General features: G+C 33.9%; 1 protein-coding gene across 1 annotated transcript; it reads left to right on the top strand.

The window, feature by feature from the left end:
- Positions 1 to 936: 936 nt before the first annotated feature.
- On the top strand, positions 937 to 16,595 carry LOC134253623 (ankyrin repeat and SAM domain-containing protein 6-like). Its single transcript, XM_062736191.1, has 17 exons — positions 937 to 1,244; positions 1,747 to 2,329; positions 6,831 to 6,875; positions 6,970 to 7,177; positions 7,425 to 7,522; positions 7,769 to 7,895; positions 8,370 to 8,400; positions 8,526 to 8,666; positions 8,880 to 8,984; positions 9,117 to 9,269; positions 9,480 to 9,627; positions 10,033 to 10,301; positions 10,491 to 10,551; positions 10,675 to 10,739; positions 12,831 to 12,947; positions 13,529 to 13,626; positions 13,877 to 16,595. The coding sequence occupies exons 1-17, from the start codon at positions 1,119 to 1,121 to the stop codon at positions 13,914 to 13,916; spliced, it is 2,415 nt and encodes an 804-aa protein (XP_062592175.1). The 5' UTR covers positions 937 to 1,118; the 3' UTR covers positions 13,917 to 16,595.
- Positions 16,596 to 23,168: the final 6,573 nt, after the last annotated feature.

Below are 23,168 nucleotides of genomic sequence, written 5' to 3'. Positions count from 1 at the left end.
GTGTAAAGACATAAAACATTGTGAGTTGCAAAGGCATAAAGTTTGAGACTTATCAGGGAAGCATTACGGTGGATGTGTAAAAAATAAATAAACATCAGGCAAAAGTACTTTGAAAATATTTAATTTTGTACCATAAACAATATTTGAAGAAAAGCCCAGAATTTTTGCTAAAACCCTATATTAGGATTACTAACACTAGTGTCAAATAGAAGTATACTGTAAAATCACATATTTTTGTGGGGTCAAATTTTCGTGGTTTGAGGAAAAACTCTTCAGTTTTGCTTTTGGGGGATTTAATTTGATTTCATGGATGAAGAATTGTTGATTAGTTATATATGTATAACATTACATGTTTAATTTTGGGATGGACATGAATTTGAGGGTCTCTTAATACCTCGAAAACAAGGAAAATTAAACCCCCATGAGAAGTAATTTCGAAGTAGGTAGCACTACCACATACATGTACATGTACAGGCAAGTAGAGTGGTTACAGATTACCACAGACAGAAACCAACTACAGTTAAACTTGTCTAATCCAATCACCACTATTCCAAAGAAATTGGCCTAATTAGACAACACTCCTGATTAAACAACATTTAAAATGATTGGAAATGCTTGAAATTAAGAGACTTGAAGTTTACACCATATTGGACAAGATTTTGGAATACACATCTGACTTTGACGAGTTTTCACTGTATTTTGGTGATCAACTGATTGCTTCCTTGTTTGTGAGCAGCAATGATCAAATTGAATATCAATGGATCTTTTACAGATTTACATTAAATTCAGGTGACTGTGAAGGCCTTTGGGCCTCTTGTTAAATATAGGTTTGACTTTGTTAATTAGTCCCCAAATGATGAAACTGGAGCGGGCTATAGATCCCCTTCGTCGTAAAGTGTTGACAGAGAGCACGTGGCAATGTTTACCGAAAAGCATTTTGGTAAAAATGACGTCACGAGCGGAACCAAAATGGCGAACATAGTGACAAGTAAATGACAATGAGTGAAAAGAAAAGACGAACTTGACGATGTGACGAAAAGATTGAATTATGTTTCACTTTGAGATAGTCATATACAATCATGGGTAAATACGAACGATAATTTTGGTGATAGAGCCCCATGGAAAGGGTTCGACAACTACTTGGCGCCTGTGAACACGGGGAAGCCCCTGTAGTCCAAACCTTGTTAGATGAAGGGGTTGATGTGGACTGCGAGGATGATGAGGTGGGGATCACGCCTCTTCAGGTACGGAGAATTACTGATTGTTTTATTTTTGGAATTTTTCACTGAACCTGGATTGAAAGGAAGCCCCATCACATTCGGCTGATTTACCAGCTGATCAGCTGTTGGGCTGCTTTTACTTTTAGACATGTTGAATACTGAACAGGTCTAGACACCATTTACGAAATAAATTAAAAGAAAAAGAAATTGATGAATACTCTAAAATGAAATAATCACGCTGATAGGTATGTTAAAAAAAAGTTTGAGTTCCTATGTGATGAATAAATGAACTTGCAGCAATGTCTTTTAAAATTATATTTAAAATATACTTATGAAATTTAACATGTTGGAATACTTCAAGTATGATGTTGACCAAGGCAATGAATGCTAATCTTGTTATTGCTAAAAATCAAAAAAGGTAATCTTCGGTTGGTAAATGTAAAAGATTAAAATTATCATGTATCACATGTATTGAACACACATATTTTTGGTGTCCATTATTGAGGTTATTTTAATCTATTTTTAGACAACGGCAGCTAATGGACATGACCATATTGTACGTTTATTATTGATGAGAGGGGCTGCTCTTAATAAAACCAACAATTATGGCTGGACTCCTCTTATGCATGCTTCTAGAAATGGACATGCCAATGTGGTTGCAACATTATTGCAGCAACGTCAAGCAGACATTAATGCCATCACAGGTCTTGGTGCATCAGCACTCACTTTTGCTGCCAGAGGTGGACATATTCAGGTGGTGCGACAGTTAGTGGAGGCTGGTATAGAGCTATCTACGTCGGGCGGTGCTAATGAGTGTGATTTTACGCCTCTACTGGCAGCGGCTCTGTATGGACACGATGCAGTGTTACGATTCTTGCTGGATCGCGGTTGTGATGTGAATTTTAGGACGTCTACTTCAGGTTTAACACCACTGATGGTGGCAGCATTAAATGGCCACATGAAGACGGCCCAGATCTTGGTGGAGAGAGGAGCTGATCCTAACGTGACTAACGCCAATAACAGAACAGCCCTGGATATTGCCACAATGAGAATGAAGAGAGAAGTAGCTGCCTACCTGGATAGAAAAACTACCAACAAACCTGAGAGGGGTAGGTTTTTCTCTCTAGTTTTGAAAGATGGTAATTAAATATGATCAGTATTAGTCAGTTGATTTTATGCCAATTGGTAAATGTGGTAAAATACTTTAACCAGGTATACAGAAGGAAAATAACCTTTTAATTGAAATGGCCATTTCACACACAAAATTCGTCTTTAATTACCGGTAAACAGTTTTCTAAAGTGCTCAGTGACACTTAAAAGCTCAGTGGAAAAAAGGTATGCTGTGATGAAATTAACAGACGAACTAAGGGAAAAGAATAAGTTGGACTGATTGAGCTTTATATTTAAGGAATCATTGTTTATTTAGTAGTGTATGCCAACAACAATAGTTAGAAACATGGGATAGTTTGCATAAAGGGCGAAGACCATTATGCTTAAATTAACCCATGTTTCCAACTATCGTTGATGTCCCTGGCATACTCTACTAACTAGACAGTAATTCCTTATATTCCCATTCCATGGTAACATTGTATGTTACAATGACTGGCCCACTGAGTGGCCATTAAATTTGTTAACAGGTACTATATCCCTTGAAGATTGTATATCCGGGTATTCCCTGAATGCTTTGTTAGAAATTATTGTCGCCATAAACATGATAAAGGAAACATTGTTCTTGTTTGCACAATTGTACTAAAATAACATGTACCGGTATTCAACAGTCCAGTCCAATACGAAAATTCGTAATATTACAAGTTTTCGTAATATAAAACTTATATTACGATTTTTCGTAATGTAGTTAAATTAGGAATACCCGTAATAAAGCAGATTGTAAGAAACTATATTACGAGTTTTCGTAATCCAAGACAAATTCAAGCATTGCAAGAAATTGAGTGGTGGGTAGCAAAGTTTGTAATATATCAATATGATAGCACGCGTTGGTCAGTTACGCCTGTGTGTTCATCAAAAGTTAGCCAGCGACGGGTGAGTGGACAATTTCTTTTATTATTCTTTTATAGGAATTTTCCCACGTATAAGACCAATTTTCCAGTAAATTTCAATATTCGCTTAAGCATGTCGCATTGGTCTATATCACCCGAACTCCCTACTTTTCTTGCGAAGTCTACCCTAAAAATCACACCCCCGTCTCATAATTCAACTCTTCGTGCAATTCTTATTGAAATACACAGAATTCAAATCTCAGTAAGCGTCGTACAAGTTATCGCCCGTGACATCTCGTATTAAACGCCATACTTTGCTACCCGCCACTCAGTTTCTTGCAATGCTTGAATTTGTCTTGGATTACGAAAACACGTAATATAGTCTCTTACATCTGCTATATTACGCATATTCGTAATTTAACTACATTACGAAAAATCGTAATATAAGTTTTATATTACGATAACTTGTAATATTACGCTTTCTCGTAATCTTACGTTTTTTCGTAATATTACGAATTTTCGTATTGGACTGGACTGTTCAAATTATCAGAATTCACTTGAAAAATTTATCTAGAAACTTCTCATGACACAGCAACCTGTGTTTGTATTCAATATTGTATGTGTGTTGATCAAAGGTTAGACAGGGCAGGTAACTCTGTTCCTACTTGTTTTTCAATAGCATTGTATCTCCTTTAAGACTTGCCCAGATGAAATGTGAGTTCATTGAATTCTAAACAAGTAACACTCATACTAATAAAACTATCTTTACATAACAACCCAGAAACTACAGTATCTAATATACATACATTGATCATGTTGATGTTTCCTCTGAAGAATATCAAGTGAAAATTTTTGTTAAAAAACTCTATTAGTCCATTATGTTTTGTTATTAAGTTAAGGTAGTTGTACTGGTGTCATTTTGTGTTTTCTTAATTAAGTGATTAATCATAAAATAATAATAATCCTAACTATATAATCATGTATACTTAGTAAAGTATATGTTTTTCAATATCCAATAAGCAATATAATCAAAATATACAAAAACATTTAAAAGATATACTGATTCCTGTTATTTTAAGTCCTTTTGGAGGTAATGTACTTTATGCTTCAAGTTTGACAGCTACAGAAATTAAATCATTATTTGGCGGTATTGATTGAGTGAACACTTCATTTGTATTGGGATTGCAGCTGTGTACAGTTCCCTGATTGTGTCCCAAGATAAACAACAAAGGTGTTATTTTTCTATTTCAAGATTTAAAGTACAGTGGCATAATGCTTTATAATGTCTTTGTATTATTATTAAGAAATTCAATAATTTAGTGGGTTTGTTTAAATTCATTTACTGTACATTTGCTCTTTCAACATGGTCAATGTTCTTGCATATTAGGGCTGGGTATTGGCCCGAGATTTCGTATTGCGATATATTGCGATATTTGTAACTGTATTGCGATATGTATTGCAATATTTTCAATGTAATTTAAATGACATTTTCTTATATTTACTTTAATTTACATGCAGCTCAGTTTCAATCAAATGTTCACAAAACAACTTCTGTCAAGTTTGTGCCAGGCACTTACAAGTCATAGTCGTTGTCGTTGTGAACTTTTCACATTTTCATCTTCTTCTCAAGCTGCATTTCATTTAAGGGGATCAAAAAATTATTAAAAATTAATGGCATTTTTAAAAAATCTAGTTCATCATGTGTTTAGTGTAGTTTATTTAGCATGTTTTACATAGGAATATATAGAAAAATCTTTAAAAATCTTCTTCTCAAACCACTGCAAAAAATAAGGTTTTAAATTCCATAGGTCACTTGAGCTCAGTGATATAGGAAAAATCTTTAAAAATCTGTTTTGTGGACAGTGTAGTTCATTTGTTATGTAAAATGGCATTTAACATTGGACTATATAAGAAAAATCTTTAAAAATCTTCTTCTCATTTTGTGGAATCCTTTGTAGATTCAAGTTTGTTCAAATCATAATTAAAATTAGTTTTATTTATATAAGAAAAATCTTTAAAAATCTTCTTCTCAAGAACCACTGAGGCAGGAAAGATGAAACTCATGTGGAATAATCCTCAAGTTGTGTAGATTCAAGTTTGTTCAAATCAAGACCCCTGGGGCAAGGGTGGGGCCAAAATGGCCGACCCGAGTTTTGCATAGGAATGAATATATAGGAAATATCTTTAAAAATCCTTCTCCAGAATGGGCCATGAAATTCATGTGGAATCATCCTCAGGTAGTGTAGATTATTTGTTCAAATCATGACCCCCAGGGCAAGGGTGGGGCCAAAGGTTTTTACTCTAAAGGGATATATAGAGAAACCTTTTAAAATCTTCTTTTCAAGTACTTCAAAGCTATGATTAGTGATATTTATATGGAATCATCCTATATATTCTAGTTTGTTCAAATGATGAAAAAAATCTGTGCTCAACGCTGTGGCCCCTGGGCCTCTTGTTATATTTAATGACAAAATTCCTTAATCTTAGCATATTGCCAATATATCGATATTACAAAATCGTATTGCGATACGATATTTTTTGTCATTGTATTGCAATATATTGAAATATCGATATTATTGCCCAGCCCTATTGCATATATAAATATTTTTCATCAACATGATCAATGGCTCAGTTTCAATCAATTCACCCTGAAGTGTGCCAGGCACTTACAGTCAGCTGCATTTCATTTAGTAAAAAAATTATTGATTCTAGTTATCATGTGTTTTTAATTTATTTAACATGTTAATATTGTATAAATTAACACTGCAAAATAAGGTTTTAAATTCCATAGGTCACTTGAGCTCAGTGACTCTGTTTTGTACATGGTATGTTATGTATCATGCATTTCATATTTTTGCCTTTATTACCATAATTAATTAATTTCAACCAAACTAATAAGGTGGTATTGGTGGAGGATGCTCTGAGATATGAAGGAATATGTTCAGACCCCTGATTATCTAGTAAAGGTTTAAATTTGAAGCTCTTATAATTCGGTGGTATATGGTGACATCTCTATATATGAAAAAAAATTCTTAACTAATTGGATGTAAAACACACCCTTACAGAAACTTCTGATGAGTGACTTATATTACCGGTATGTGTCAGATTTATTCTTTTACTTATATTTTGTTTATTCGGGACTTAAACCAGACAAATATTTCTGGAAAAGCTTAATTTTGATATACTAGTACATTTGTACCTAAATAACAATGATTCTTTGAAGACTTCTCATATCCCAAAATCAATGGTTTCTTATACACTCGGCTCCACATTAATGTTAATATGGAGTGAAGTATAAACAAAGGACCTGTGGAGAGGACTTATATAGGCTGTACCTGCTGCCCAATGCATTTATGTATTCATTACATAATGAAATATGTTCAAATCAAATCAACAATTGACTTGAAAAAATATCAAAGTCTAAATGGAATGGAGTATCAACTAAAACCAGTCTTAATAATGTTGATGTAATTGATTGGCCTGTTAGAAATAAGTTTGTTCCATAGAACAATATAAAACATGAACATACAAAAAGGATAATCCAAATTTAAAAGTATTATATAAATGTCAAAAGGAACATTCAGTGTAATATCATATAACTTTTGTTTTGTAGCTGCAGAAGAAAAGAAACCAGACATTATTGAAGCAATAAAATTTGGTAAGTTTAAATCACTTGTTATTATATTTCACACCTCAAACTTTATTAAAGTTTCAATGTTAAATGATTAAGTTCTTATTTTATGATATTTCAGGGGATATTAAGAGAATTCAAGCCATATTGGACCAAGATCTTAGTCAGAGAGATGCTTGTTCCCCAGAGGAGGGTGCCACCCCTCTGATGTTTGCTTCAATGGCTGGACAGTTGGACATTGCCCAGTTGCTAGTGGACCATGGTTGTGATATGGACAAACAGGACACCATTAGTGGATGGACAGCACTCATGCAGGCCACGTATCATGGGTATATATTCATCCATTTACATTTTATTTCTGATAATTTATTTTATGGATGAAAAGATTAAGCTCTCATTTACCATGGACTGTTATTACGAAACTCTAGTTGTTAATGCATAAAAATTGTACATATGCTGGAACATTACTGCAGATATGGCATAGAAAAATATTCACTGTGATGAAAATTGTAATGAAATGTGATCTATTTATTAATAGGCTTATTACATGTGTATTATCTCCCTTGTTTTATGTAGGAGAAGACCAGTTGCCATGTATCTGATAGAAAGAGGTGCAGATGTGACGATTCAAGCCAAGAATGGGTGTACTGCATTTGATATGGCTTCTCTCATTGGTGGGTTCTTTGATGTTTTACCAAATTATTAAGAATTGTGAACTTTTTTCTAAATTAAAGATTTATATTTACCATAGAAGAAATAATTCAAAGATACCTCAAGAATAAAATAGACATAATGGTACATATTTATTATTGAAATATTCATTCCATGTGCCAGAGTATTATTTGATATCAATTAACTTTCAAGCCTTAATGAAATTTAAAAAAAGGGGCACAGATTATAAAGTATTTATAATATTAAAGATGATGTGGACACTGACTTGCTTCGTCTTCTGGCTTCTAAAGCCATGACAGTCAACAAAGTGGACAAGTCAAAGAAGCACTGGTCAAAACAGAATGGTGTGTCAGTGTCTGCCTCCACAGATTCAAGGTATGTGAATCAAGGAGTAGAAGAAATGGAGAAATATAACCGGAATCAGGGCTGAAGGAATATAAATAAACTGTATACAGTGTTATTTTCGCCCCGTCTTATTTTCGCCCTTTTACTCTTGCAAACAATTTTGCCCCATTTTAAATTCGCCAAGTCATAGTTTTGTTTAAGAAATTATACTGTATTCTTTGAATTCGCCCCGTTTTAAATTTGCCCAAATAAAGGTAGGGCGAAAGGAGCGAAAATAAAACGAGGGCGAAAACTTCCCCGTATACAGTATATACTGGACTTATACTTTCTTAAGATTTTATGCATTGCCGAGAAATTCATCTAAATAAAACAAAGATATTGGAATAGAGAGTTAATGTAAAGAGCAAATTAATTCTCTAGCCAGTAGATTTTGAATTTATCAATTTGCTTGGTGAAGAAAGTACTTTTCTTATTAAATTGGTAAATTTAACTTTTTATTTTCAGCATTGATGATACGCAAAAGACAGGTCTTCGGGTTGGTGAATTTTTTTCTGATTTGAATTAAATTATTCTTGGACCAGACATTATTTTTTAGTTTACTCTTTAAAAAAAAAGAATTTATGCTTATGAATTCAGAGAATACTTTTATATTTTGAACAGGGATGGTTGAGCAGATTATCAAACCGATTCCGAAACATTAAGAAAATAAATGTGACGAATCGTTTAGCCCCAATGCCAACTCTGGAAACTTCTATATCTGTCCAAGATTTATCTTTCAAAAATAACTCTAGTCCCACAGTGGTAAGAACATACACATTTATAAATCTGAAACATGATCTTCAAGATCAACATTTGAATATTCATTAGTCACCATGATATTTTGAGCATTCAGAGAAAAAGAGAATTATTAAACAAGTTCATTGTGCAAATGTACATATTGCTTATTAGGTTATACACATATAAGAACATATCTTAATTTTATCAAAAGTTTTATTGACTAATAATATTTTTCAGCCAAAGAAAGTGAACAACTTTGTTGATCCCATACAAACTTCACCTGTTACTAACTATGGAACAATGACTTTGGAAAACAAGCAGAGTGCCTCCCGTTATACTTTGGTAGGTTTAAAGCTAAATTATTGAAGGTTTGAAGTATAAAACAAACTTTCTTCAATTTATACTGCAACAAATAAAGTTTTATGCTTGACTCATTTTCACAACTGTCACGATGTTGATGTGTGTTCTTTGAAGGATATCAATCCAATGAAGTCCAGTCAGACGAATGATACCCTGAAACCTGTCATCCCTCCATTTCTGCCCCAGCCCAGCTTCGCAATCGATGAGTCCCTCCCAGGCCGGCGATCAATGAGTTCCTTAGGATCTGATACTGCTAGTGCAATCATGGTCAGTTCAGTGCTTATAAGATATTCTGTTTTTCTATGCAAAGATAAGCAAGACATACCCCCTATGTGCCAGCCAAACAAAATTTACAAATAAGAATTCAGCAGAAAATAGTTCATCAATAAACATTATGCAAAAGGATAAAAAATAACATTTCATATTGTTATTGTATTATCTTTGTTGAATCTCAAACTTTCATTCATTCATTTGTAGCCATCCCCCATCCGTCCAATGATGAAGCCTATGAAATTCTTGCCTCAGAAGAGTACCACATTGAGTTCCAGTCCCATCAGTCCATCAAGCTCAGCCCAGTTGTCCAATGGCAACAGTAACCATAGCAACCCTAGTCCTAGTTCCTCTGGTAAAGAATTGATGATCTTCAATGGTCAATGCAACACTAATCATTATTTAAAAGATCATTAATAGAGTAACTGAGTTGTCTATTTAAATATTAAAAAAAATGTTTTGATTAGGCCATAATAAATAAATTGCTAGATTCTCATACGATTTTTTTTAAAAATCGAGGCGGGTGGGTGGCTTTTATTTAATATTTTTTATTATTTTCAGTTTTGCAGATTTTTTATTGACCTGGTCAATCGGTGTAATTTTATCAAAAAAAAAAGTCATAGTTTTGACCCTTGTTTCAAAATATACACATGTTTACAGCAATCTTTTCAGCTGTCAGGTGTAAAATTTTTGATATTATGGCCTTAAAAACGTTTTGTGAGGCTTAAAATTTTTGATAGTTGAAAGATTGGTTTTACAGGAGAATATCAGCAGAATGGTGTGTTCTGGAACCAGTCTAGCAAATCCCCAGCCATTTTTGCCCCTCGAAATCCCCCTCAAAGACAATTCTTTAAAAAGCCCACCACGGTGCCCTCAGCATTTAAAGCCACATCCAACACAACTTCACCCAACAGTTCCACCAGTGGCAGTTCATCTATCACCCCACAGCGATCACTTGGGAGGAGCACATCATCTAAAGGCAGTACCACATCTACCCTCACCCCTTCTCCCTCCCCCACTCCCGGGAAGGTAAGTAAACACTGTCACTTAGAGTTTAACTTATATCATGTTAAAAAATTTGGAACTACAGAGTGATGGTCGATTGTGTTTATTTATTTTCTGTAAAATGTCATTTATTGGTAAAAGATATTAAAACAAGTGGAAATTTATATGTTTCATATTTTGTGCAAAAAAATGTTTGTTCTTCTACAATTTAAGTATGGAGAAGATCCCAATCGTGTTCTAAGTTCACTTCATGAAAACGATGGCACCACTGATGGTATGTATTTGTTCTTTTCTTGTTTATTATGTATTTTTAAATCATAATAATAGGATCAATTTCAAATTTTTTTTTATGCATTCAATTTTCATAATTTCCATCTATTAAATGTCTATCTTTCAGAGCTTTCTGGCATTCTGAAGAAGCTATCCTTAGAGAAGTACCAGCCCATATTTGAGGAACAAGAGGTAGGATTGTTGTGATAAAGTACATGTATATTTTTTTTTGTTTTGTCACTTTTTTGTGTTGATACTTATTTATTTTACTGCTTGATAAAATTCAATAGACCTTCCCTTTGACCTCACTTTTCAAACAATAAAGTGTTTTGATATATCTTTACAAAACACCTTGATGCAAAAAAAAAAAAAAAACCGTAACTGCAGTACTTTTATTCAGGGGATGACAAATCCCATTGCCCGACGCCCGGGGCTAGTGAATTTTAGGGTTGGGCAAGTGAAATTTTATTTACCACTTGCCCGTGGGCAAGTGACTTCATCAATTATCAAAAATAAAATCAATGTTTATGCTAATATTAAACTCAGTATTTGTCTTTCTCTTTTTTGAAATATTTATAAATACAGTATAAGTTAATGGTAGGGCAGGCAGAAATTCAGGTAGGGCAAGTAAATTTTGACCATGCACTTGCCCTTGGGCAAGTGCCTTAAAAATCTATTTGTCAGCCCCTGACTTTTATTCAAGTTTTTGTTTGCTTTAGTTTTATGCATATTTGAAGTTATATTACTGTAAATTGATGAATTTGAACACTCATAGAAATGCTGTTATGATGTTAACGTGTAAGTGGAGGAAATGTCTTTGTGCTTTTTAGCTCACCTGAGCCAAAGGCTCAAGTGAGCTTTTCTGATCAAAATTTGTCCGTTGTCTGTCGTCGTTGTAAACTTTTCACATTTTCGACTTCTTCTCAACAACCACTGGGCCAATTTCAACCAAACTTGGCACAAAGTATCCTTAGGTGGAGGGCATTCAAGTTTGTTCAAATGAAGGGCCACGCCCTTATTCAAGGGGAAATAATTAAGAAATAATGAAAATTTGATGGTATGTTTTAAAAATCTTCTTCTCAAGAACCACTGTGCCAGGAAAAATGAAACTTGTAGGGAAGCATCCTCAGGTAGTGTAGATTCAAGTTTGTTCAAATCATGACCCCCGGGGATAGGGCGGGGCCACAATGGCTGATCAAAGTTTTACATAGAAATATATAGGAAAATTCTTTAAAAATCTTCTTCTCAAGAACCACTGTGCCTGGAAATATGAAACTAATGGGGAAGCATCCTCAGGTAGTGTAGATTCAAGTTTGTTCAAATCATGACCCCCTGGGGTAGGGCGGGGCCACAATGGCCGTTCAAAGTTTTACATAGAAATACATAGGAAAATTCTTTAAAAATCTTCTTCTCAAGAACCACTGTGCCAGGGAAGATGAACTTATAGGGAAGCATCCTCAGGTAGTGTAGATTCAAGTTTGTTCAAATAATGACCCCTTGGTTTAGGGCGGGGCCAAAATGGCCGATCAAAGTTTTACATAGAAATATATAGGAAAATTCTTTAAAAATCTTTTTCTCAAGAATAGCAAAGGCATGAATCATCATATTTTTATGGAAGCATTCTCAGGTAGTGCAGATTCAGATTTATTCAAATCATGACACCTTGGCGGTAGGGCGAGGCTTCAATGGCTGATCAAAGTTGTGCATTGAAATATATAAGAAAATTCTTTAAAAATCATCTTCTCAAGAATAGTAAAGGCATGAAAGATCATATATTTTTATGGAAGCATCCTCAGGTAGTGGACGGGGCCACAACATGGAATCCAAGTTTTACATAGAAACATGTAGAAAAAAATCTTTAAAATTCTTCTTTTCAAGAATAGCAAAGCCATGATTAGTCCTGTTCATATGGAAGCATTCTTGGATAGTGTAGATTCAATTTTGTTCAAGTCATGACCCCTTGGGGTATAAGGCGAGGCCACAATGTAAGTTCAAATGTGAAGGGCAATAAAGCCACAGGTAATCAAAGAAATATGCAAGCATCCTTAGAGTTAGTGAAGATTCAAGTTTGTTCAAATCATACCATCTCCCTTTTAAGGATTGGTTTAGACCACTACTGGGTTTAAACTTTTCAATAATAAACTGATTTTTGCTTGTAGATTTTTATGGATTCTGTCAAATAGCAAATATATTGAAAATGAAAGAGTCCCTATCCACATTGCTCAGGTGAGCGATGTGGCCCATGGGCCTCTTGTTTATACTCGTTAACATTTCCACTTGTAGGTGGACATGGAAGCATTCCTTACTCTGACAGACACAGATCTCAATGAGCTTGGAATCACACAAACCCAGGCCAAAAGTCAGATACTGACTGCCATAACAGAACTCAACACAGGAAAGGTAGGAATATATTTCACTGCCATAACAGATATCAGCATAGGATAGATAGGTAAATATCTCACTGCCATAATGCGTCTCAACAAAGGAAAGGTAGGGGAATGTCTCGCAAGCTTAACAGAAGGTAGGGAAATAGGTCGCTGCCATAACAGAACTCAACACAGGAAAGGTAGGGAAATATCTCACTGCCATAACAGAACTCAACACAGGAAAGGTAGGAAAATATCTCACTGCCATAACAGAACTCAACACAGGAAAGGTAAGGAAATATCTCACTGCTATATTAGAACTCAACACAGGAAAGGTGGGAAAATATCTCACTGTCATAACAGAACTCGACGCTGGAAACGTAGGAAAATATTTTAAATGGAATAGAAAACAGAACTAAACACATGAAAGGTATGGAAATATCTCTAAGGCACTTGAAAATATCTCACAAGCTTAACAGAACTCAACACAGGAAAGCTAGAAAAATAATTCATTCGTTGTAATCTGTAAATTTAGAACTTTACATGAATAGCTTATTGTATACACTGTTTTTTTCAAGCAATAGGTAGTTTCAAATTTAGAACTTATTTTAACAGGGTAAAGACAGGCAACAGTTCATTGACACAATGACTTCATTCCAAACCACTCTGAAGGCCAGATCTAATGACAGTCAAGCAAGTCTGTCCTCCTCAAGGTAAACTCTTAATCTTAGTGGTACTGAGATGGGTCAGTTGATTTCATCTCAGTTTGTCTTACATATAGTTCCCACCATGTGTTTCTGTCTACTTGCATACAAATGTATGTGTCTAATAAGTTGCAACTTCTATAGATAGAAGTACAGTATTTGAGACATGTAGAGGACAATTAACATTATTAATGCTCTATCATGACCTGAACTTGTACAACTTTATCAAGGAGTATATATATTGATGGTAACATTACAGGTACCAGTGGAGAGAACCAAGTGAGCTGGGAAACTCCTGACAGCCAGATCTATATGTGGGAGAAAGGCACAAGAAAAGTATGATGGCCATACCTGCTAGCTGCTGAAGTGGAGCTCTATACCAGGTCATGCGCTGATGACAATTTTCCATCATCTAGAATTTGCGTTGTTCGTTGTCACCACCAGTCTGTGTGGGACAGAAGATGTGATCTGGGGCTTTCAGTTTAAGGTCAACAACATTTTGCTTTGTTGTGAATGAGAAGTGCAGTGTGCTTTGAAGATTAGCCAGTTTTGGTGCAGTTATGCTCTCCAAGGTATTCATATTAAGAACAGTAGCAAACATTGGTTTGTTTTACTCCTAGAGCATAAGCTATGAAAAATGTTGTAATTATTATGATTTAAATGTTGGTGAAAAGCAATAAATGAAATTACTGACAGGGTTATTTTTCCCTCTTTGCATTTATGTTGCAAATGACTATCTGTCAGTAGTGCTGTGTTAATGATTTTATCTTTGTGTTTGCATCCACATTTTGTTTAGTGAACGCCATTTAAAAAATACATTTTGATCTGCCAGTGTTTAATTATTAAAGAAAGCTAGGTGTTTCCATTATAAAGTCTGTAAATGGTCCAGATGTGACAGATTTTTTTCGAACATGAAATTGAGAGGTTTAGAATTTTATCAATAGGATAAAGGACATATAATAATCATTCAAGAATATCGGGATTTCTATTCGTAAAAAATACTGTTCTTTCTTACCATTAAATGATCATGAGTGTGAAATTAAGAAGCACAAATAAAAGACTGCAGTTATTTAACTGGACAAATGAACAAAGCCATTTGTTCTGAATCAAGGTTCAAGTTTACAAGTGTTGGATTTTTTTCATGACAATACAAAAAAATTATGTCACCCTAAAAATAGATGCACTAAATGGCACATTAGGGATAAAAGTTTAAGGTTTTTCAAAAAACATCATCATAATAGTTGTCATATCATTTAAAAATCAATGTGTGTGAAGTATCATTATTGACAAATGAACTACATGTAGTTTTGAGGGGATGCTTTTGTTAGTGACACTGTTGGCCTATACACACTAGTAGGAATGTAGGATTGTCGATGTCAAATAACATGAGGTGCCTGTTAGATTTGTAATTTATTGCATTCATGATTCAGTTCAGGAAATAATGCATCCATTTCTTTTACATGTATTTATATTTGTGATATTTTAGAATTTTACTGATTTTGCAGTATTTGTTTTATATTCAGTGTATGCAATACATTATCATCGTGTCTGCATTTGAGCTCTGTTGTGATTTTGTGTTTTCCTATTTGACCTCACTGCTTGAAAAATCGGTGAAGTATATTTTTATTATCGGACTTATAACTACACGTACAAGCAAAATGTTTGTCATAATTCAGAGGTTTTTTTTTCTTTTTACATGTTATGCAAAGTGCTCGTTTTGTTGCTTTAAAGTATTTTATAAACTTTGTGTTCAGTTTGTTGTTTTATAGAAAGTTTTTGACAAGTAAGTGACATGCTTTATGTTTATACATTTATTTGATATCCATTTCATGAACAGTTCATTGAATTTATACTGCTGTGTGTTTGTTTATTGTTTTACATCATTATACAATCTATATCTTTTGTACTTTTTGTATTCTGTTAGTTTTCTGTTATAACAATGCCAATTGCATTTAAATTTTATATTGATCTTGTTTTGGTGGCTTTCCAATGCCAAAAATTTTAGTTTCTATCAAAAACCTCTTTATGCCCCCCCCCCCCAATGATTTAAATAATTTGTTAATATTGTCAGTTCTTTGTGTAATTGTAGTAACCCTAATAGAAGCAATCCATGGCACTGCTGAAAATATATTTTACATGTGTTGGACATTTAGATTTTTAATCAAAATTGTTTTGTTTTAGTCATTATAGCCAATTCATAGGATATTATTTTGATAGGTAAAACAAGTCTTCAAGATCATGCTTTAGGCCATTAATTAAGATGTATGAAGGGATTTTCATAATGTTAATAGATATGAATTGTTGATGTCATTTTTAGAGTTTGATTGAAAATATTATGGAATTGAGATTTTCCTATCGAATATCCTTATGACTGTTACAGTATCATTGTTCATATGAAAATGAATTTAATCTTTATAATCAAATTCAGTGGTGTACAAGTCCATAAAGTCTCGGCGTACATGAGCAGTATACATATTTCTACATAACTATGTAAATGTGTCCAATCTTTTTTATGTTTACCACATCTTTTAAAGATGTCGGTATTTTTACAAAGTATTCACAGGTGTATGTAGTAATTTATCAAATCTTTATATAAATTTGCTTACCAAACCGTCCTACACCACGACCTTTTTCAATGCCTTCAAGAATGTGATATAGGCTTTATGTGATATTAATTGTGATTTTTGTTATAGAAAATTATTCTTTGTTTTGACACTTAATATTCCTCAAGTCTCAATACATTGTAAACTTTGTTAATTTACAATGCATATATTAGTTTTTACACCATGGATTATAACTGAGTGAATAATATTTATATCAGTTCAGTATATTTATACGACATTGACAAAGCCAAATACTCCTGCAAAATACAGCTGTTCATTCATCTTAAGTTATGCCCTACGCAACTGCTGTGTAATACTGGTAAACTTCACCATATCTGTGTGTCAACATCCAATAAACAAAAGTGACATAAAGTATGCAAATCTTGTTTTATTTTTATTACTGTAAATGCTGATTCAACCTATAATTGTTGAAAAAAACAGTGTGTGAAACTTTGAACATAGTCATCCTTTGCAGCTTCATTTGTACATAGGTATTTTCTTAATATAATTACCATTGTGTAAGGATACATGGTAATTAAGATGATATTTTCATAGGTATAAATGATACATAAAAATATATGAAACAAATACCACAAACTTTCCAATTCTAGAAAATTTGGATTGCTCAAATAATGTTGATCATATACTACTATTAAGTTAACCCTTTCAGACCATTATAAATTAATTTTTGAACCAGGAAATAAAGATCTAACACGTACCCCTACAATTTTCATGGTTTTCAGCACTAAACAGGGGTACATCCATAGATATTTTTTTTAACATATTCTAATGACTTACAAGAATATACTCTTGTGAAGAATAATATGGCAGTACTAAATGGCTACCATAGAAGAAAGTATATTACAATTAAAATAATAAATACTGATGAATGATATGACAATATTCATGTTTATATGATTAGATAACATTGAATAGATGTTTACATAATTGAATATAAAAAGTTCCACTGGTTGATGTATGATGTATTCTCAGCTAAGAGATTTCTCGATAAGAAAAGTTCACAACATAAATTTTATCTTCATTTATCGCTATGCACAGTTTTGCTCAGTACACTTCCTTTGGCTGTTGTGTTGGTAGAAGTCCAAATCTTTTCTTTAACATAACCCGCTGTTTGGAGAATTTGTCATCTGGGGAAAATCTGGCAGGATGGGCTGATAAAGTTGGTCGCCCCATAGGATCCACTTTCTGTAGAAAAAAAATCATGATTTATTATATTGATTTTTTTTTCAATATGCAAAAAAGTCACACTTTGGTGCATTTAAGTTTTCAACTTTACATTAATATTGTTTTGACGTAGAACACATTTAAAACAAGAAAGATAATATTAATCCTGGACCAACCATTTTCAAAGTCCCCAAAGTTCGAGGCTATATAAAGCAAAACAAATTTGTGAACACTATGAGTTACTTCATAAATAAATTTGTAAACCTGGTCATTTGTGGTAAACATGATAACTGATTAGTACTTATTCAACAAAATGTACAGTATTTAATAATTCTTATCCACCCCTCACAGTGCACAAGATGGTATAAAGTAACACAAACAATGGAAAATTCGAATAGCTTAATAAAGCTATATCTAAATATGGCTATTTCACGCAATATAGGCTAGAATTAGCTAAATTAAGTAAATTATATCTCTATAAAACTTAAATTTCTTAAAAATATTCAGGAACTTGTGAGTTTTTGTAAATAAAATTTTTACTTAATTATGTTCACTGATATTGTCATTGCATATTTAATTAACTATGCATAAATTTTGACATCTTTTTTGTACCTGTAAAGTGTATATCTTGTTTCCACTTTCGTTTAAATAGTACATCAACAACATTCTGATGGAGATTCACCAAAACCACGCTTTGGGAAATTAAGTCTAAGTTCGAAACAAGCTTATTTGCTAAAGCTTTAACGTCCGTTCTTCTAAGCGCACAAATGATACAGACATTCAGGCGACTAATTTCAAAATATTTCCGCTAGACCTATTTAATTCCGGCTTTAGGTTTTCTGCTAAGAGGAAAAAATACTAGATTGACCACCAAGTTGGCAACCAAGGGAAATAACTCGGAGAGAAAATATGTCATATGGAAACTATCTAAAAGTGTAACTTGATGGAATGTAGTTCCATTAATTTGGGGCGTTCATCACGAGAAAATATGTCATATGGAAACTATCTAAATATGTAAGTTGTGTGGAGTGTAGTTTCATTGATTTGGGGCGTTCATCACGATTGAGTACTACTTAAATATGCGCTATTAAGCCTAAAGCCTGTCTACTCCTCTAAAATACCTCCAGTAAGTCTCTTATAGAGCTATGTACGGTATTTAAAAGTGAATCTACCAGAGGTTATGATGGATGTGAAGGAGACTACATGGAAGGAATTGAAGGAAGTGGGCAATGAAAGTCTTGTCACAGTGAATGCACATGTGAATTTAAGTATGAGAGCCCTATAGCATCAAAAGTTATGGTCGGGCAACTTTAAATGGGTCAAGTTCTACGGTTACAAGATCAAAATTTGAACCAGTAGAAAGAGCTTGTCACAAGGAATACACCTCTGAAATATGAAAGTCACAGCCCCTCCAATTCAAAAGTTATTGACAAAGTTAAAGTTTTTGCAGGAAAAACAGACAAATAGACAACTAGACAGACAGACAGACGGACAGGGCAAAAATATATTTATTGTAATAAATCATAAGTAGTACAGTGGATTGAAATAGTTTTAGAATCATCCAATCACATTCTTTTATATGTAGCCAATCAGAGTTGACATTTCAGCCAACCAATTTGCTTAGAATTGTTAACCAATCAGTTTGAATGGTGCAGATGCAAAATGGTATACATAAATACAGGGATCAATCGAGTCCGAAATATTTGACGTTTCCCAGGCTTTTTACGATTTTGATATTTTACATGCCAGAAAAACGCCAGAACCTCAACGTCAGTTACGAAAACTGGGAAATCGCCGCCTCCAACCGGGGACGGCATTCTCGAGTTGATATTAGATACTTGCGAACACAACTAAAATTCAAAGTCATAAGTTATCAATAGTACAATACTTTTAGTACTTGCCAATATCGTTTGCGGTCCATTTATAAAATATACAATACGTTGAAAAGATCTTATCACACTGTCGAGATCTGTCTTCATTTGGTGCATTTTAAAATCTTGCAAGTCCTGTAACGAAATGTGGAGTGATATTTTCTTTTCATCGATATTGGTAAGTACTAGAGGTGTTGTGCTTTTGATAAATTCTGATTTAGGCATTTAGTTCGGTTCGCAAGTATTAAAAATGAGCTCCAGTTGCAGCTAGACGGCGAAATTTCCAGTTTTCATCATGGCGACGGTTCTGACGTTTTCGTAAAAATATCAAAATCTTAAAAAAAGCCTGGAAAACGTCAAATATTTCGGACTAGGATCAATCTAGCCTAGCTTCGCTTTCTTTTGGTGGAAGTCAACGTCGGAGATAGGTGACCTGGGAGTTGTACCTGAACTGTGTCGGGAAACAACAGGATTGTTTGTTAGACCACTCAGCTCAGGGACTTTTCCCTAGTGTCTATGTGACTAGGTACGGCGTCTCGGTGACTTTAGCTTGTGCCTGTGTGACCTAAGGTGTCTATGTGACTTTGTGATGTGTTGGGTGTGTTTTTGGGTAGTTTCAGGAGGTGTCGGGAAACCAGAGCATTGTTGGTTATACCACTCAGTCTGCAGCTACATATAGATAAGATTATAGCGTTAGGTTTGCATCTTTGATTGATTTGATTATAAATAGGTGATTCTTTTCTTATAATTCGTTTATATTTTGTTTATACTAATCATTATCCAGATAGGACTAAGGAAAGAAGTGTATATATATATATTAACAAATTAGAAAAGGCAACACAAAACCGCCTAGAAATTATGCAGATGCCGTTAGAAACGACCCACCGAGGAATGATACACATAACACTCTACCAAAGGTGACAAGTTCGCAAAAATACAACACTCAGAAAAACAAATGTGTAGTAAACCAAAGATACACAAACAAAGTATTCCATTCAAAGCAAATCAGAACCCTAAATCATATGGAAAACCATCTTCAAGAGACGACAAATATTACCATCAATCTAAAGGCTATTCACACAACATGTACGAAACTAACCGTGTGACATACATAGGAAGAAATGCCAGAAACTATTTTTTAGGGGGAGGCAAACCCAACCAAGGGGCAAACAACTTATTTCCGGACCGGCAAAAGAAGTACAGGAATCACTAACACCACCCATTGAACACACGACGAAAGGTGCGGAACAAGATTTGAAGTCTAAACCTACAATAAAAAACGTTGACCCTAAAGTTATCAACCTTTCTAACAGACCTTTAAGTGACTCGGAGGTACGTCTGTTATCCAAAGGTTTAAAATTTACTCCTACGCCTCATAGTAATAGTCAAGAATTAAGGACCGATATTAAAGAATATACAAGAAAATTGAGGCTAGCGGAATATTTTAAAAAAGAAAACGAGAGTGATTCAGATTCAGAAGAGGAAGAAGACCTCGTACGCAACAAATCTCACTTTAACCCTAAAAAAGGACGGAAGGATATTCTAGATGTTGTTTGTGAGACATTAAATACTTTGCCGCTTAATAAAAACAAACAAAACCAAAAAAAAAAAAAAAAAAAAAAATGGAATCTAACAAAAGAAGAGAAGAATGCACTTCAATCATTGTCGAGTGATGAATCCATTGTTATAAAAGAAGCGGACAAAGGTGGCGCAATTGTAATCATGGATTCTAATTTTTATAAAGTTTATATAATGAACATGCTATCGAATACGGAGTACTACGAAGAAATTCCAAACAACAACAATAAAAAAAACAATGCAAAAAATTAAGAATCTTTTGAAACGCCATAAAACTACATCAAGTTTAACAGAGAAAGAGGAAGACTTCTTAACGGATTATGAATACAGTGAAAGCAATTTTTATGGACCACCAAAGATTCATAAATCTAGACAAATAAAAGAGGCTATCAAATCCCAGTGCTCGGAATACATAATCTGTCCCTATCCAGAAGATCTCACATTTCGACCAATAGTAGGTGGGCCATCGGCACCAACACAGAGACTTAGTCACCTACTAGACATTCTTCTAAAACCGTTATGTTCTGGAGTCAAAAGTTATGTACGAGATGACTTTGATTTTCTACGTCATTTACCCGAGAAAGTGGAAAATAACAGTAAACTCGTTACACTGGATGTAATAAACTTGTACAGCAATATATCAAGTTCCCTAGGACTAGAAGCCGTGGATTACTGGATAAGTAAAAATCCCGAAAAAATTAACGGCAGATTTACAAAGGATTTTATATCAGAAGCAACAAAAATAGTACTATCAAATAATAGATTCGCGTTTAATGGAAAACATTTTAAACAAATAAAAGGAACGGCTATGGGTACAAAGATGGCCCCTACATATGCCGCATTAACATTAGGATACTTAGAAGAAAAAATGTATAAGAAAGTGGAAGAGCAGTTCAACGAAGAGGTGAAACTTTATATTACTAACAACTGGAAAAGATATCTGGACGACTGTTTTATTGTTTGGAAATACAGTAACAACGAATTGTCTACCTTTAAAACATTACTGAATGAACTTAATCCTGATGTAAGATTTACAGCGGAGGAAAGTACAGATAGAATTCCATTTCTGGATATCATGGTAATTAAGGAAAACGATGTCATTTTGACAGATATCTATTACAAGCCAACAGACACGCATCAGTATCTTCATTTTAATTCATGCCATCCACGGCATACGAAAAGAGCCATCCCTTATAATTTAGCAAGGAGAATATGCACCATCGTAAATAAGGAAACAACCAAAATACAAAGACTACAAGAACTGAAAGAGTATCTACGGAAACAAAGTTATCCCGAAAAAATTATTGATAATGCTATTAAAAAAGCCATGGATTTAGACAGAGAGGACCTCCTCAACCCTGTGCAACAAAACAAGACGGATTCCAGGATCTTGCCTTTAGTAACGACCCATAATCCCCAGAATACAAACGTTGCACCGATTGTTTACCAACTCAACGACGTTTTGAAAACCGACGAAACTATATCTAAAATATTTAAAAATCGGAAATTCATAAACAGTAGGAGGCAGCCGAAAAACCTCAGTCGAATTCTCACAAAGTCCTCTTTTAAAGAAACGACAGAATTTCATGTGACCAAGTGCCAGGATCCGCGTTGTGGTACCTGCCCATACATACGACAAGGACAAAGTTTCAACTTTAACGGGAAACAGTTTACTGTTAATAATAACATGTCATGTCAAACTAGAAATGTTATATACGTTATAACATATTCCGGTTGCGGGGAACTATATATCGACGAGACGGGAAGTACCTTACGGGAAAGGATCAGAGTACACAGACAACAAATAAACGTACCGCAATATCGCAAACTCAAAGTCAGTGAACACTTAGACATGTGCGGAAATAGAACTTTTACTGTCTTTCCATTTTATAAACTGCACAACTCTAACACAATCGAAAGACGCGATAAAGAAAGACATTTTATAAGGACTTTCAAACCTAAATTAAATAGTTTAATGTAAAAGAATTGTTTCTTTACATGTAAATTATGTTACTGAGTCACATTTATTGCTTTGTTATTGTATGCTTTGTTAATGCATTGTTCTGTGAAAGTACGGGAAAAATATGACGTCAATCAAAGACTTGTTAACGTTAAGTTATTATGACGTCATAATAGACGTTACCATGAGTATTGTAAAACATCATGAAGAAGAAATGAAAGCGCTAATGTTTTACTCGTTCTCTGTGTTTTTATTTATTTAAAATAATTTTCATATTTATCACCGACCACTGTGATTTTTCTTGGATATATATATATATAATTCCAATCTTCATTTTATCTATTGATTTCCTGT

This window comes from Saccostrea cucullata, unplaced genomic scaffold, assembly GCF_032062105.1.
Source record: "Saccostrea cucullata isolate Sc308-1 unplaced genomic scaffold, CSIRO_AGI_Scuc_v1 ctg319, whole genome shotgun sequence".
Classification (NCBI taxonomy): domain Eukaryota; kingdom Metazoa; phylum Mollusca; class Bivalvia; order Ostreida; family Ostreidae; genus Saccostrea; species Saccostrea cuccullata.
Note: the sequence above shows the minus strand (reverse complement) of the source record. Positions and strands in the feature narration are given on the sequence as shown.

Excerpts from the sequence above, each read along its gene's own strand:
- LOC134253623 (XM_062736191.1), top strand. The coding sequence starts at position 1,119 with ATGGAAAGGGTTCGACAACTACTTGGCGCCTGTGAACACGGGGAAGCC. Across the intron at positions 7,896-8,369 it reads TCTGCCTCCACAGATTCAAG|CATTGATGATACGCAAAAGA; the intron begins GTATGTGAATCA and ends TTTTATTTTCAG. Across the intron at positions 10,552-10,674 it reads AAACGATGGCACCACTGATG|AGCTTTCTGGCATTCTGAAG; the intron begins GTATGTATTTGT and ends TCTATCTTTCAG.